The sequence below is a fragment of the Pan troglodytes genome, chromosome 8, assembly GCF_028858775.2.
Source record: "Pan troglodytes isolate AG18354 chromosome 8, NHGRI_mPanTro3-v2.0_pri, whole genome shotgun sequence".
NCBI lineage: Eukaryota > Metazoa > Chordata > Mammalia > Primates > Hominidae > Pan > Pan troglodytes.
The window spans coordinates 118,732,082-118,744,377 of record NC_072406.2 but is presented as its reverse complement, the minus strand read 5'-3'; the positions used below and the strand labels follow the sequence as shown (position 1 = coordinate 118,744,377).

The following is a 12,296-nucleotide window of genomic DNA, read 5'->3' as shown; positions in this document are numbered from 1 at the left end:
CTCTAGTAAGGTAATTGAGCCACTTCATTTCTTCTTGCTTTTTGTTGTTGAAGGAAATGAGGCAGGCAATATAGGTTGTCTTTAGCCAGAAGCCTAATGTCTGAAGTTCAAGTTGGATTGGTTAGCAACTCTTTCTAAGTCTCCACTTCTCACTCCCCTCAAAACTAATCCACATACATTGGAATATTGCTGTTCTTTAGGATCTCAAAGAAAAGATGTTTGCTAAGAACTTTAGTCTGACTTATATACCTGGCTCATTACTGACAGTTCCAGTTCAGCAAACATCCCAGAGGCTAGATTCATGAAATAGTCTTCAGTTTGGATTTTCAATCTCCTAGTCTGCCTACTTGAGGCCCTAACAATACTAATGTCCCACTTCATCCACATGGTTGGTCACTACCCCTGAATCAGGGTTTCGCCACACCATGCAATCCTCGCCTGAGTGAGTAACTTCCTCAGGCTTCTGGCTTTGCACTTTGCCATTTATTATTCCATGACCCTCGGCTCAACCGCTCAGTCCTCAAGCTGGTCTACCATTAATGTGCAGTGGTAAGTCTCTACCTATGACAGCAGCACTTGAATCAGTTCTGCATCTTTACCTGAGATCTGAGCTTATCTCAGCAGCTCAAATTGACGTTAGAATATATATATATATATATATATATATATATATATATATATGTGGATGCACAATAATGCCAATAACAAGAATAATAGAATTGTAAAAATCACAGATTATCTGACTTGGAAGTGACAATTAGGATCATCAGGTCTTACCATCTTTAATTTACAGGTAGAGAAATTGAGGTCCAAATAAACAATGTTTTTTGAAGGACACAAAACTAGGTCTTCTAATTCCCAGGTTGCCACCTGACTTTTGTAGGGCACCTCTTTCACATACAGCACCTCTTTAAAATAAATTTCACAACAACCTAATAATTTAGAAGGGGGATGAAGTGACTTCCAGGGCAAGAAATCATATCTCCATTTCATAGAAGAGGTCTTATGACTTGGTGAAGACCACCAAGTGATACTAGGTATAAAAGTTTAAGCTATTTAAACATATTGACTGCATAATGCTAAAAATAGTATAGTGATTCCAGTGTTACAGGGGTGGTATCTGTGTCCATGTGCATTCTCATTGATTAAAATGATATTCACCAACAAGGTAATCTGTGGGTGATAAAATTATGGGTGATTTTAATTTTCTTTGTCATTATTTTATGTATTTCTGTATTTTCCCAATGAATGTACCATGCCTTTTTTTTCTTTATTCTAATAAAGCTAACATATTTCTGTTACATATTTTACTACTAGGAAACCTGGTTCTATAGAGATTTATTCCTAAAGGAAACTTCCTACCATTTTTAAAGTATATATAGTTTTGTTCTAATTACATAGCTGAATGTCTTTACTTTATGAGTGAATTCCAAAAGTCACTCAAAAACATTTTAAGATTTATGTCATTTGGCCGCCCCCTAGTTTTCTAGCCAGAGCCTGCTGATGTAATTCCTACAGCCACCATGCAGTGGTAACAGTATAGCACTGTCCTTTATTATCTAAAAAGTGCTTCCAAAGTGCAATGGGTCAAGGTTCTGAACCTCTCTGTACCATAATATCTAGAGGGAGTACAGAGGCCCCAGCTCATAGTCATTATCTGCTTACACAAGCTAAGTATTCCTCCTGTCTTATGTATTCTGTTGCATTTTAAACCAGACACCAAGTACAGAAGACATAAAAGGGAAATTTGGGATTCAGTCAAATACATGGTACTATCATCCATTTCTAAAGGAAGGACCAAACCACTTTGTGATGTTCCTATTGGAATGCCTTGATCTGGGCATTAGATCCAGAAGTATTTGGGTATTTAGTTAGGCAAGTCCAAAGGATCTGAGTCCTCTTAGAAGGGCCTGAAAAAACAGCCATCTTCATTTCATCTGAGAGAAAGTGAAATGTCATAAATCTAGGCAAATGATTTGATGTGTTCAAAGTGTGCTGTCTCTGAAATTCATGGTCTTGACAGATCTGAGTTCTCTAGAAAAATTGTAAAACCTTCTGCACTATCCTCTTCACTGGCGACTCTTCATCCCCCAGGTCAGAGCATCTAAGTTCACTGTAGGTTTTGCTTGCACAGAAGCTCAGGAGGTCTGCACATTTGGAGAAAGACATGTGCTTTAGAAAACCATCTTTGAATAGGCAAGGGGAGAAGACTGACAATATTCCGTAATTATGCATGGATTTGGACATTTTAGAGTCATCTTCCAGAGCTCAGTTTTGAAAATGAAGAAACACCTATACGGCATGATTCAAACCAGACATCCTGGGAACACTCTGTCCTAGCTGCTTTGGTGAGGAAATTTTGGCTTTCAGCAGTGCCAGCACCTCTTGGAAGAGAAGCCAGAGAGGACAAAGAACTTGCTTGGGAACAGAAGATAGGGCATGTGCAGCTGCCTTTTATCCTAGACTGGTTTTTAACTGTTCTAGAAAAGCTCAGTTTACTATTATAAAATGTCACACAAGAAGGTCCAACACAATTTCAACAGTTGTTTCCTGATTAGTAATCTCAGACTTTGTCAAACACTCACACTACCAGGAATCCTCACAAACACATTTTGTAGCTTCTGGGGTATTTTACAGAGCCTGGCATATTACACTGGGATCATCTTACATCACTTTGGCATTCCTCTAAAGGGTTGTAGTTAGCGAAGCTTACAAAGTTCTTTGGTTTCACACATCAATGAATTCATTCTTTAGCACCCATCTGGGAATGAGCACCACAGAGTAGTTTGAGTGTTTTCTGTGAACGAGTTGTAAGAGTGCTGGACTCGGAGTTAAGAACAGCCTGATTCAAACTAGTCTTGTGACTCTAGGCAAATTTGAACAGGTCTGAGTTCTTTTAGGGTTGAAGATTGATATGGTTTGGCTCTGTGTCCCCACCCAAATCTCATCTTGAAATGTAATCCCTATAATCCCCAGTGTCGAGGGAAGGACCTGGTGGGAGGTGATTGGATCATAGGGGTGGTTTCCCCCATGCTGTTTTCATAATAGTGAGTGAGTTCTCAGAGATCTGATGGTCTTATAAGTATTTGACAGTTCCTCCTACAAGACGTGCCTGCTTTACCTTCCACTATGATTGTAAGTTTCCTGAGGCCTTCCCTAGCCATATGGAGCTGTGAGTCAATTAAACCTCTTTTCTTTATAAATTACCCAGTCTCAGGCAGTTCTTTATAGCAGTGTGAAAACAGACTGATACAAAGATTAAATAAGATAATATATAGAAAGTAGTTGCTATTATTTCTGACACAGTAAACTTTCAAAAAATGTTCTCTGTCTTCTCCCTTAGTGACCACCCAGGGGATCTTGTAGAGCAATTGTTTTCCTTTTCTATTTTTTTTTTCTTTAGTGAGAGAGTGGTTCACTCTGTTATCCAGGCTGGAGTGCAGTGGTGCAATCATGGCTCACTACAGCCTTGACTTCCTGGGCTCAAGTGGTCCTCTCACTTCAGCCTCGCGAAGTGCTGAGACTATAGTCATGAGCCACTGCACCCAACTAGATCAATCTTACTTGCACTCTCACTTTGTATACAAAGTCGCATGCCATGCATTTACTACACTGGCTGATGAAATCTCTTCTCTGAACGCCAGGGTACGTTGAACTGTTATTTCCTTTTCCACTCCTTGTCGAGACCTTGCTAACCTGAGTCTACCTCCCTAGAGTAGGGTATGCAGGATAATGGTGAGCTACTTTTATTTCATAATCCCTACTCTGCCTAAATATCCTTAGTCATACAAAGAAATGGCTGAAATATCTGATTTCCTTTCTGTCACTCAGTGCCGCTTAATGATGTGTGAAAAATCTTACTTTGTGGTCAAAATAACACAAAAATAACAACAAATTCAGTTGGTTGTATTCCATCATCAGTCAAAACAAAGTCTTTGTTACATTGATTATTTCCAATGTACTTAACCCATATTTAAATATTTATAGTAATAGTAGAGGTATAGTGTTGTATTTTGTAATGTTTCTTGTGTTATTCAGTACTCTACCCCCTTTTAAATTTGGAGAAATATTTATTTCCCCTCATTCACTCCTCCTTTCTTGGAATCCAGCTGATCCCTTCCTGCCCCTCACTTCACTCCACTCCCAGGGTAATCAATATTAACAGTCTGGGTTACCTTTTGCTTCACCTTTCTCTGTACTCTCACAAACACATACAGATTTATGGTATATTTACTGTGTTATTTGTTGCTTATTTTTTTTATTAAAAATGGGTTATACTAGTGATTTTTCTGCAATGTGGTTTCTGCTTTCTTCCAAGAAAAATGTTGATGAAGCTTGAGTGAGGGCCACTGTCATGCTTGCATGGACCAGGTTCTGATATATGAGCCTGGTGTCTATCTGCAACGGGTCTCTGATGCCTTAAGGGACATCTTGGAGTCTCACTTCTGGACTGAGGCTGTCCGTGAGGAGTTTCCATAGCATTTATTGTCCCAGTGTTCTCTGAATCTGTGTTACAGGAACTGGTAGGTTCACACACCTTTCATTGCTCAGGTTAATATTGGCTTCCTGGTGGCCATTTGATATATTTGTTTTTCTATTGTAGACGTCAGCAATGCCCTTGGAGAATAGAATCATCACGTGGATTTCATGTGGGTTTTGTGCCTTTCTCAGGCACTTCTTTTGAACTAGTCTTCTCAATTCTGTGTCTGTATTAGGACATGTGACTAAAGAGCATTAGATCTAAATAATTTTATAATAGTCTAGATGTTTGCCAGCCTGGATTTAGTTTCAGAAATGATTTCTTTTGATTTATTAGATTGAAGTATTTTTCAATTAATTATACACAAGACTTTCCTGACTACTGATTATGAATACCAATTGTTTCTCATATTCTCTATCTTCTTTACGACTTAAACGTGATGCTGTCTTACTAGTGGGTAGACAGAAGCAGAGTATTGAGTAAATGCCAACCTATCATTGTCAGAGAGGAAAAGAGAGTCAAAGCCAGGAATACAGTCAAGCAAGAAAAGAAAATAATGCTTTATCTTTGTTACCACCTTCCTCTTGGTCTGAAAGAAATATTGCAAGTAATTTCAATTAAAGAAACTCAAAGAGAACTGAACCGAATAGGTCAAGTCAAAGCACAGATCATCTTAAACCCTTTTGCAGGTGTCTAACTAGCTGCGTGACTTTATGCATCTTACTTAACCCCTCTGTGCTCCAGTTTTTCTGTTATATCAAACATAAATAACATCTGTCCTTTCTATCTCCTAGGTGTCCTAACATCCACATGAGATAATATGTAAGAAAGCATTTTGACAAACACACAATAGAAATGTGCAACTTTCAAATTATATGGAACTAAAAAGGATCATTCGCAGGTGTTGCATTAAGGCACTGAAGATACAGCCATTAACAAGACACTTCCCAGCCCCGCCGGAGTTGACACAGTCTACCCTAGTACCACCCAGCAACTCATTTTCCTAGCGAAGTTTGCTAATCTTGGCTGCGTGTATCATGACACTTTTGTTTGTGATTATGCTCCAGTCCACAATGAATTTAGTCTTTCCATTCCCAGCCTTATTAATACACCCTTAGTACTTACAATCCTAAAGCTTCCTGGTAAAGCTTTTTCATCATATTAAAATCAGATAAGAATAGCATCTGCTTGTGCTATAGTGTTCATCTTCAGATGTATCCGACCACAAGAAGACCTAATATTCAACAATCAGAATGAGAGGGCCTCAGCCTTTGCTACAGCCTAGCATCGGCTGCAGACCTCAGACTGCAGCAGGACTGGGCATCCTCTCAGAGGCCTCAGAACAGTGCTGGGTCTTGGGTAGTAGTTGGACATTCAGATTAAGAAATAAAACTCCTAAAAAAGATGTTGATATCAAAGGCCCAGAATCACTGATTTCAAAACCAATAAACTATGAGAGTTAATTTTGACAGAAAGGTGCATATAATTTTCTGCTGGAGATTTTTTGTTTGTTTGTTTGTTTGTTTAATCTACTATCATCTATCCTAGAATACCTCCAAATTGGCTTTCCAACACACTTCCAGTTCATCTCCATATCATAGCCAGAGTGATCATTTTGAATTAAAAATATCGTCATGCCATCTTCCCTTAAACCCCTACTTAGAACACTTGAATCATTAAGTTAATCTTACAGAATAGGAGAGTAGAATGGTAGCTACAAGAGGCTGGACAGGGAGAGATTGGTTAATGTGTCCAAAACCACAGTTAGACAGGAGGAATAAATTCTAATATTCTATAGCACAGTACAGTGTTAACTTTCGTTAACAATAATTTATTATATATTTCAAAATAGCTAGAGGAAAGGAATTTGAATGTCTCCAACACAAAGAAATAAAAAAGATTCAAGGTTATAGATATCACAGTTACCCTGATTTTGTCACTACATATTATATATATGTATTGAAATATCACATATACCCCCATAAATATGTGTGATTATTATCAATTAAAATTTTAAAAACATTTAAAAAGTAAAACACTTTAATGGCTTCTCATTGCTCTTAGGAGAAAGATAAAAATCAGGAATTTGACCCACAAGTCCCAAAAGGTATTTTTCTCTGCTTTAACCTCATTTGGTAACATGTTCTTGTTCTCTCTCTCTTTTTCCTCCTTCTTTTTTAATTTCTTCAACTGTACTATCTCCCTCTACCACAGGGCCTTTGCACATCTCTTCCCTCTGTTCCCCTGGCCTGCACTCTCTCACTTGTGCCTCACTCATTCATCTCCTCCATTTGGTTAATTTACCTTCTTCTTTCAGGTCTTCTCAGCTCAGATATCACTTCCTTTTGGAAGCCTTCTTTGAAGTTCCCAATCAGATCAGCTCTCCAGTCCTGCATATTACAAAAGCTTACAACTCCATGTACCTTTCCTTCATGTCACCCTGCAACAATTTTTTTTGCATGATTAGTTAATTAAAGTGCACGTGTTTCACTAGTGGTCTGTAAGCTCATGAAAGCCCAGGCCACATTTATTTTGTTTGTTTGGCTATTGCTTGCTTAATAACATTTTCCCATTTGGTGACTGACATGAGATAGACAGTCAATAAATATCTGACGGTTGGGTGAATGAGTGAATGACCAGAGCGCCGGTAGGGTGAGTATGTCTACTCAATAGTTATTAGGACTTGGGCTGCCTTCCCTTTGCTCGGTTTCTTATTCTCTGAAAGTGGCTGGCATCCTTGCTTCCAGTGGTCATTTGAGCCCAGGAACACCAGAATCTGATGACAGATGAGCCCCAGTGTGAAGCTGTTACAGTGGCCATAGTCTTACCACTTACCTGAGAGCTCCTGAAGGAAAAGGCATGGAATCCAGTTTGTTCACCTTTAGTGGAAAGCGACAGCAGGAATATAATCAGCTGCCTTCTGCTGTCATACATGGCCCCTTGACATTCTTATCTCCTAGTGCAGAGTCCAAGCCAAGAGGCCTATCCCAATATCAGGAGGTCCTGGGGACTTCACATTTGATTGGAGTATTCCATGTCTTTGTCTTCAGGGGCTGTCAGCTGCATGTTAAACCTAATACCTGATTCTGTCATGTAAAGTATGATCTGTTATATAATTATATATAAAATACCTGACCTAACACCCTAATAACCTGACTCTGAAATGGAAACCTTACTAGTGCCCTAGTCCAGACATTGAGTAGCTCCATCCTTTCACCCATTATATACACAGAGAGCATCCCATGAATGGACAATGAAGAATCCTATCATGAAACAAAACCCAGCAAGACAGACAGTAGACATCAAGAGAGATAGAAATTGGAGGGTTTTTATGTAACTGGTCTTGATCCAGGACAACAAAATGGAAGTGATGAAGACCAGACAGAAAGGGCAAGGCAAGGTAGACTCAAGCAATGGCAGCCAAAGTTGTATTCTTCCCAGCTGTGTGAGTGTCTGCTGTCTCTCAATGGAGGCTGAAGTAGAGTTGACTGAAGGTGTGAATCTCCCCTCTGTCCTTTAGCAAATGATGGCCCCTGCCTGATGCTCACTCTGTCGCCACAAAGTACTTTAAACTTGTCTGTCTCCCTCTTCCGTCATGTCCTCCCCCCTCTCTAGTGGAAACTGCATTCCTTGTTTTATTCCATGGATAACCCCAGATACCCTTGCTATTTCCCTCAGATACTTGCTTCAAAAGTGGGCTCTTTCCCCTTGCCCACACCTAGGGCTGGCTTCCCAGCAACTCTGTTGAAAACTAGGGGTGGAAACTAACTGGAAACAGAATGAGAAGTTGATCAGTCCACTTTGGTTGTTTAAATGAAGGACACGTCAGCAAGAATAGTTGACATTTATATTTATTGGTGAAGGGAATTCAAGTAAGTGCACAATGTTTGGGCTTTGGATATTTATTTTGTAGTTTTGAATGGAATTTCTCTGTTTACCCTAGGGGAGAATTTGTGCCTATGTACTTATTGAGTCTGCTGCTGTGAGCCCCACACACAATGCTTGGCTGGGCATAGAGCAGAGGAGTAGGTCACACAGATTCATAGGATTTGAACTGCTTTTCTTTTTCCCTGTGAATTAATCTTTTAAATGTCAACATTTTAAACTTGGCCTTTTCAAAAAACATGATACCATATGAACCTTACTTAATCGAAAATACATTTCTAGTTCAAAGGTTTTTGTTTTTTTCTTTCCTGAAAGTGGGAAAGGCTAACAACAACAACAACAAAATTTGTTAAAGGATGGACTGTGTGTGAAGGAAGCTGGTTTTTGTCAATGGGGTCTAAGCAACTTTTTTTCCTTAAGAATCTAAACTGTTGTTCCAAAGGCCATTTCTTTTTTTTTTTTACAGGTCTGGGATTTTATAATGCAGAATGTATCTTCTTCTGCCTACCCATGGGAAATTTGGAATCCTACAATTTCAATTAAGCTTTAAAGGGACAATTGTAGGTCTTTTATAGCTACATTGATTTATAGTCATTTTTATGTAGCGTTTTACAGATGACTAATTAATCTGTAATTAATTTACTGCATAGTTTTTACAACTCTTTAAGACAGGAAGGTATTATTATACCCAGTTCATAGATTTGTCACTGAGACTGCAGGAGACTGAATGACTTGCATGAAGTCTTCCAGCTTGTTAATGGCACACGAGAATTCATGCCAGGGGAGCCTTGATTACCTACAGTGCTATATTCTCTCTATAATGAATGACCTGGAAGTGCAGAAAGGTGAGTTAGAATACCAGGACCGCCACTTACTAGCTGTGTTAACCTTGAACAAGTGATGACATCTTTTTTGACTTCATCTTCTTCCTCTGTAAAGTGGGAGAAGATTGCCTACTCCTCTCTCCAGACTAGACTAAGAATCTGTGAAGAATAACATGAGATCATTTTGATAGTTTGAAATGCTAAAGCATAAAAGAATTAACCATTATTATCTCAGATAATAATAGGGCTGCGTACCGTGTCCTATCAGATATCAGGCAAAGTGTCTTCCGTCCTTCCTATGATACAATTAGGGAACAAGAAATAACGAGGGGTATTCAGGTTGAGGGGTGGTCTTGAAGACACAGGAAGTGGAGTGGTCCATTACCATGTCAGTCAGGTAGGCTAAATTTTTTGGCTTTTTTGTTTGTTTGTTTCTTTGTTTCTGAGACGGAGTCTCGCTCCATCATCAGGCTGGAGTGCAGTGGCACGATCTTGGCACACTGCAACCTCTGCCTGCCAGATTCAAGCAATTCTCCCGCCTCAGCCCCCCCGAGTAGCTGGGACTATAGGCGTGCGCCACCACGCCCAGCTAATTTTTGTATTTTTAGTAGAGACGGGGTTTCACCATGTTGGCCAGGATGGTCTTGATCTCTTGACCTTGTGATCTGCCTGCCTCAGCCTCCCAAAGTGCTGGGATTACAGGCATGAGCCACTGTGCCTGACCCAGGTAAGCTAAATTTTTAAAGTTGTGTGTGTACACCTTTTATCCTTGTGGATGCTAAGACTATTACCAAAGCCTTTGGAGGAATTGAATATCACATTGCAGCTGATAATCAAGCACTATTAATTTTCAAACCCCTGAAACTTACAGTAGTTGGTGTCCTTCAGATTTGGAGTGTATCCATCATAGCAAACTCTTGCCTGCCAGGGAATGTCACAGGGATTCTGTCAAAGGCAGGCAGATGCTCCTAGCTGTAGGAGTGAGCCAGGGCTGCCGTCATGCCTGAGCCAGGGACTAGGACAAGCCGTAGTCCCCAGTCCCCTAGGCAGGAGCAGCCGAATACTAACTCATTTCCTCTGATGTTGGGTTGTTTTTCAGGGTGATGTTCAGCGGACACTCATCCAAGTGGACTTTGGCGATGGTATCGCGGTGTCTTACGTCAATCTCAGCTCCATGGAAGATGGGATCAAACACGTCTATCAGAACGTGGGCATTTTCCGTGTGACCGTGCAGGTGGACAACAGTCTGGGTTCTGACAGCGCCGTCCTGTACTTACATGTAACTTGTATGTTATTACTGTTGTTGGTTTATGACCTATCTTAAATATTGTGTCCTTTTCAAATTGAATTCACAATTTTATATCTAGAAGAAGTACACTAGTTATCTTTTAGCAGAAGGGGAATGGGGAAGAAATGATTAAGAGACCAAAATAAGGAAAGAGTGAGAAGAAAATCAAAGAGTAGAATTTGAATAATCCTGGACTCTCTGGATTGCTTCAAATTCTCATTGCATTTCCTCTGCTTACCCCGGGTGCCTTGAAGATATGACACTTGAATCTGGAGGCTGAGCCTAAGTAACTTGCAGAGCTATTTGGGTGAAACAAAGAAATTTGGTTTTGCTGGGGTCAGAAATTGTTGAAAACAATCCACATGTACCACTCAATCTAATGCACTGAGAATTAGCCCAAGTAAAGAAATTTCTCCCCATCTGATTATTTCTGTCTTCTCATAATATGTTGCTATTAATAATCCTTTTAGGGTTTTGCTCCTTTTTCCTGGGCTTCTCTCTGTGGATGACTTGGTGTTAGAGAGAAGGTGGTGTAGAGAGAAAGAGTATAAAAACAGTGTTAAGGAAACTGTGGTAGGAAACAGTTCCAAGAAATGCTAAAGCTTTTCCCTCACTGGGGATTCTAAAGATGTGAGTAAGTATGATGAGACAATAGTAACTTCTAAGTTATGTGTGTTTAAAACATGTGTCATTAATATGTTAGGTGTAAGGGGTTTCCCAGTCATAGGACTTGTGTTGGTTACTAAAGAAATTGTTTCCTTTAAATGAAAGCAGCTCCTTTATATGAATGGTCTTGTTCAAATATCAAGTTTTAGTCCAAGAGTCTCAAGGCCAGCCATTATTACTCCATGCCTCTCCTCTGCACCTTGCCCATGGAACAAAATTGAATACAGAAAGTATCAATTAGAACATTTTCTTTTTTAGCTGCTGTGGTCCAGTGAGAGGGCAAGACTATTAGGGGATGAGCAAGAGGTGTTTTGGTTGTTGAGTCTTCCTAACATGTCAGTAATTCTGGTCTCTGTCTCCTGTACTCTCATGGCAGAGGTGCTTCAAAGAAACATGCACTCCTTTATTTGGTCTGAACAAAGTTACACATGATTCTCAGTATGCCAACTCAATCTGCCTATTTTTGGCTATAGTTTACAGTGTGTTCCAGACTTTGTGCTAAACAGGCTCTTAATATATGTTATCTCACTTCTCAAAACAGTCCCTTGAAGTAGGCACTATTAGTAACCCTATTTACAAAAAGTGTTGAGGTTCAGAGAGCTTAAGTTACTTGTTTGAAGTGGCCCACCTACTACCTAGCAGAACCATGCTTCAGACTCAGGTCCACCTGCCGCAAGGATCCTAGCTCTTGATAACTAAGGTCAGTGTCAGTGCCAAGAGCGGCTTGGGATTGGAGGAGCTGTCTCCATTAGCTTTTACCATCTACTCCCTACTCTTTACAGATCATCTTGAAGAAACATAAACATTTTGGTTAGAAGCAGTGTGCTTGTTACACAACTACATAGTTCAGTACTCATCACGGGGGCTCCTGTCCATCTAACTGCCATCCCTAACTCGTCCTATATAGACTTTCAGGACTTTCCACTTACTAAGACCTAACACCTCCCTATATGTTAGTATGTAGGGAAATGATAGCAGTGGTATCATAGAAATGATCATACTAAAATCTTTAACAATATGTCACAAACATTAATGATTAGTAGCAAAAATAACTTGCAATAAAAATGACAGCACATTTGCCAAGAATGGCTCCTACCTAGACCATATTATTATCTCATAGCTTATTCTATAAGGGGGTGATTTTGCTAGAGAG

The 12,296-nt window shown here is 39.7% G+C and overlaps 1 protein-coding gene across 6 annotated transcripts in view; it reads left to right on the top strand.

The window, feature by feature from the left end:
* The window catches only part of SORCS1 (sortilin related VPS10 domain containing receptor 1), a 590,109-nt gene that overhangs the window by 524,421 nt on the left and 53,392 nt on the right, over positions 1–12,296 (top strand). For all 6 annotated transcript variants that reach the window (XM_024346619.3, XM_009459224.5, XM_003951748.5 and 3 more), the window contains exon 19: positions 10,289–10,475. In XM_024346619.3, coding sequence (XP_024202387.3) covers positions 10,289–10,475 — 187 coding nt within the window. The remainder of the gene's footprint in view (positions 1–10,288; positions 10,476–12,296) is intronic.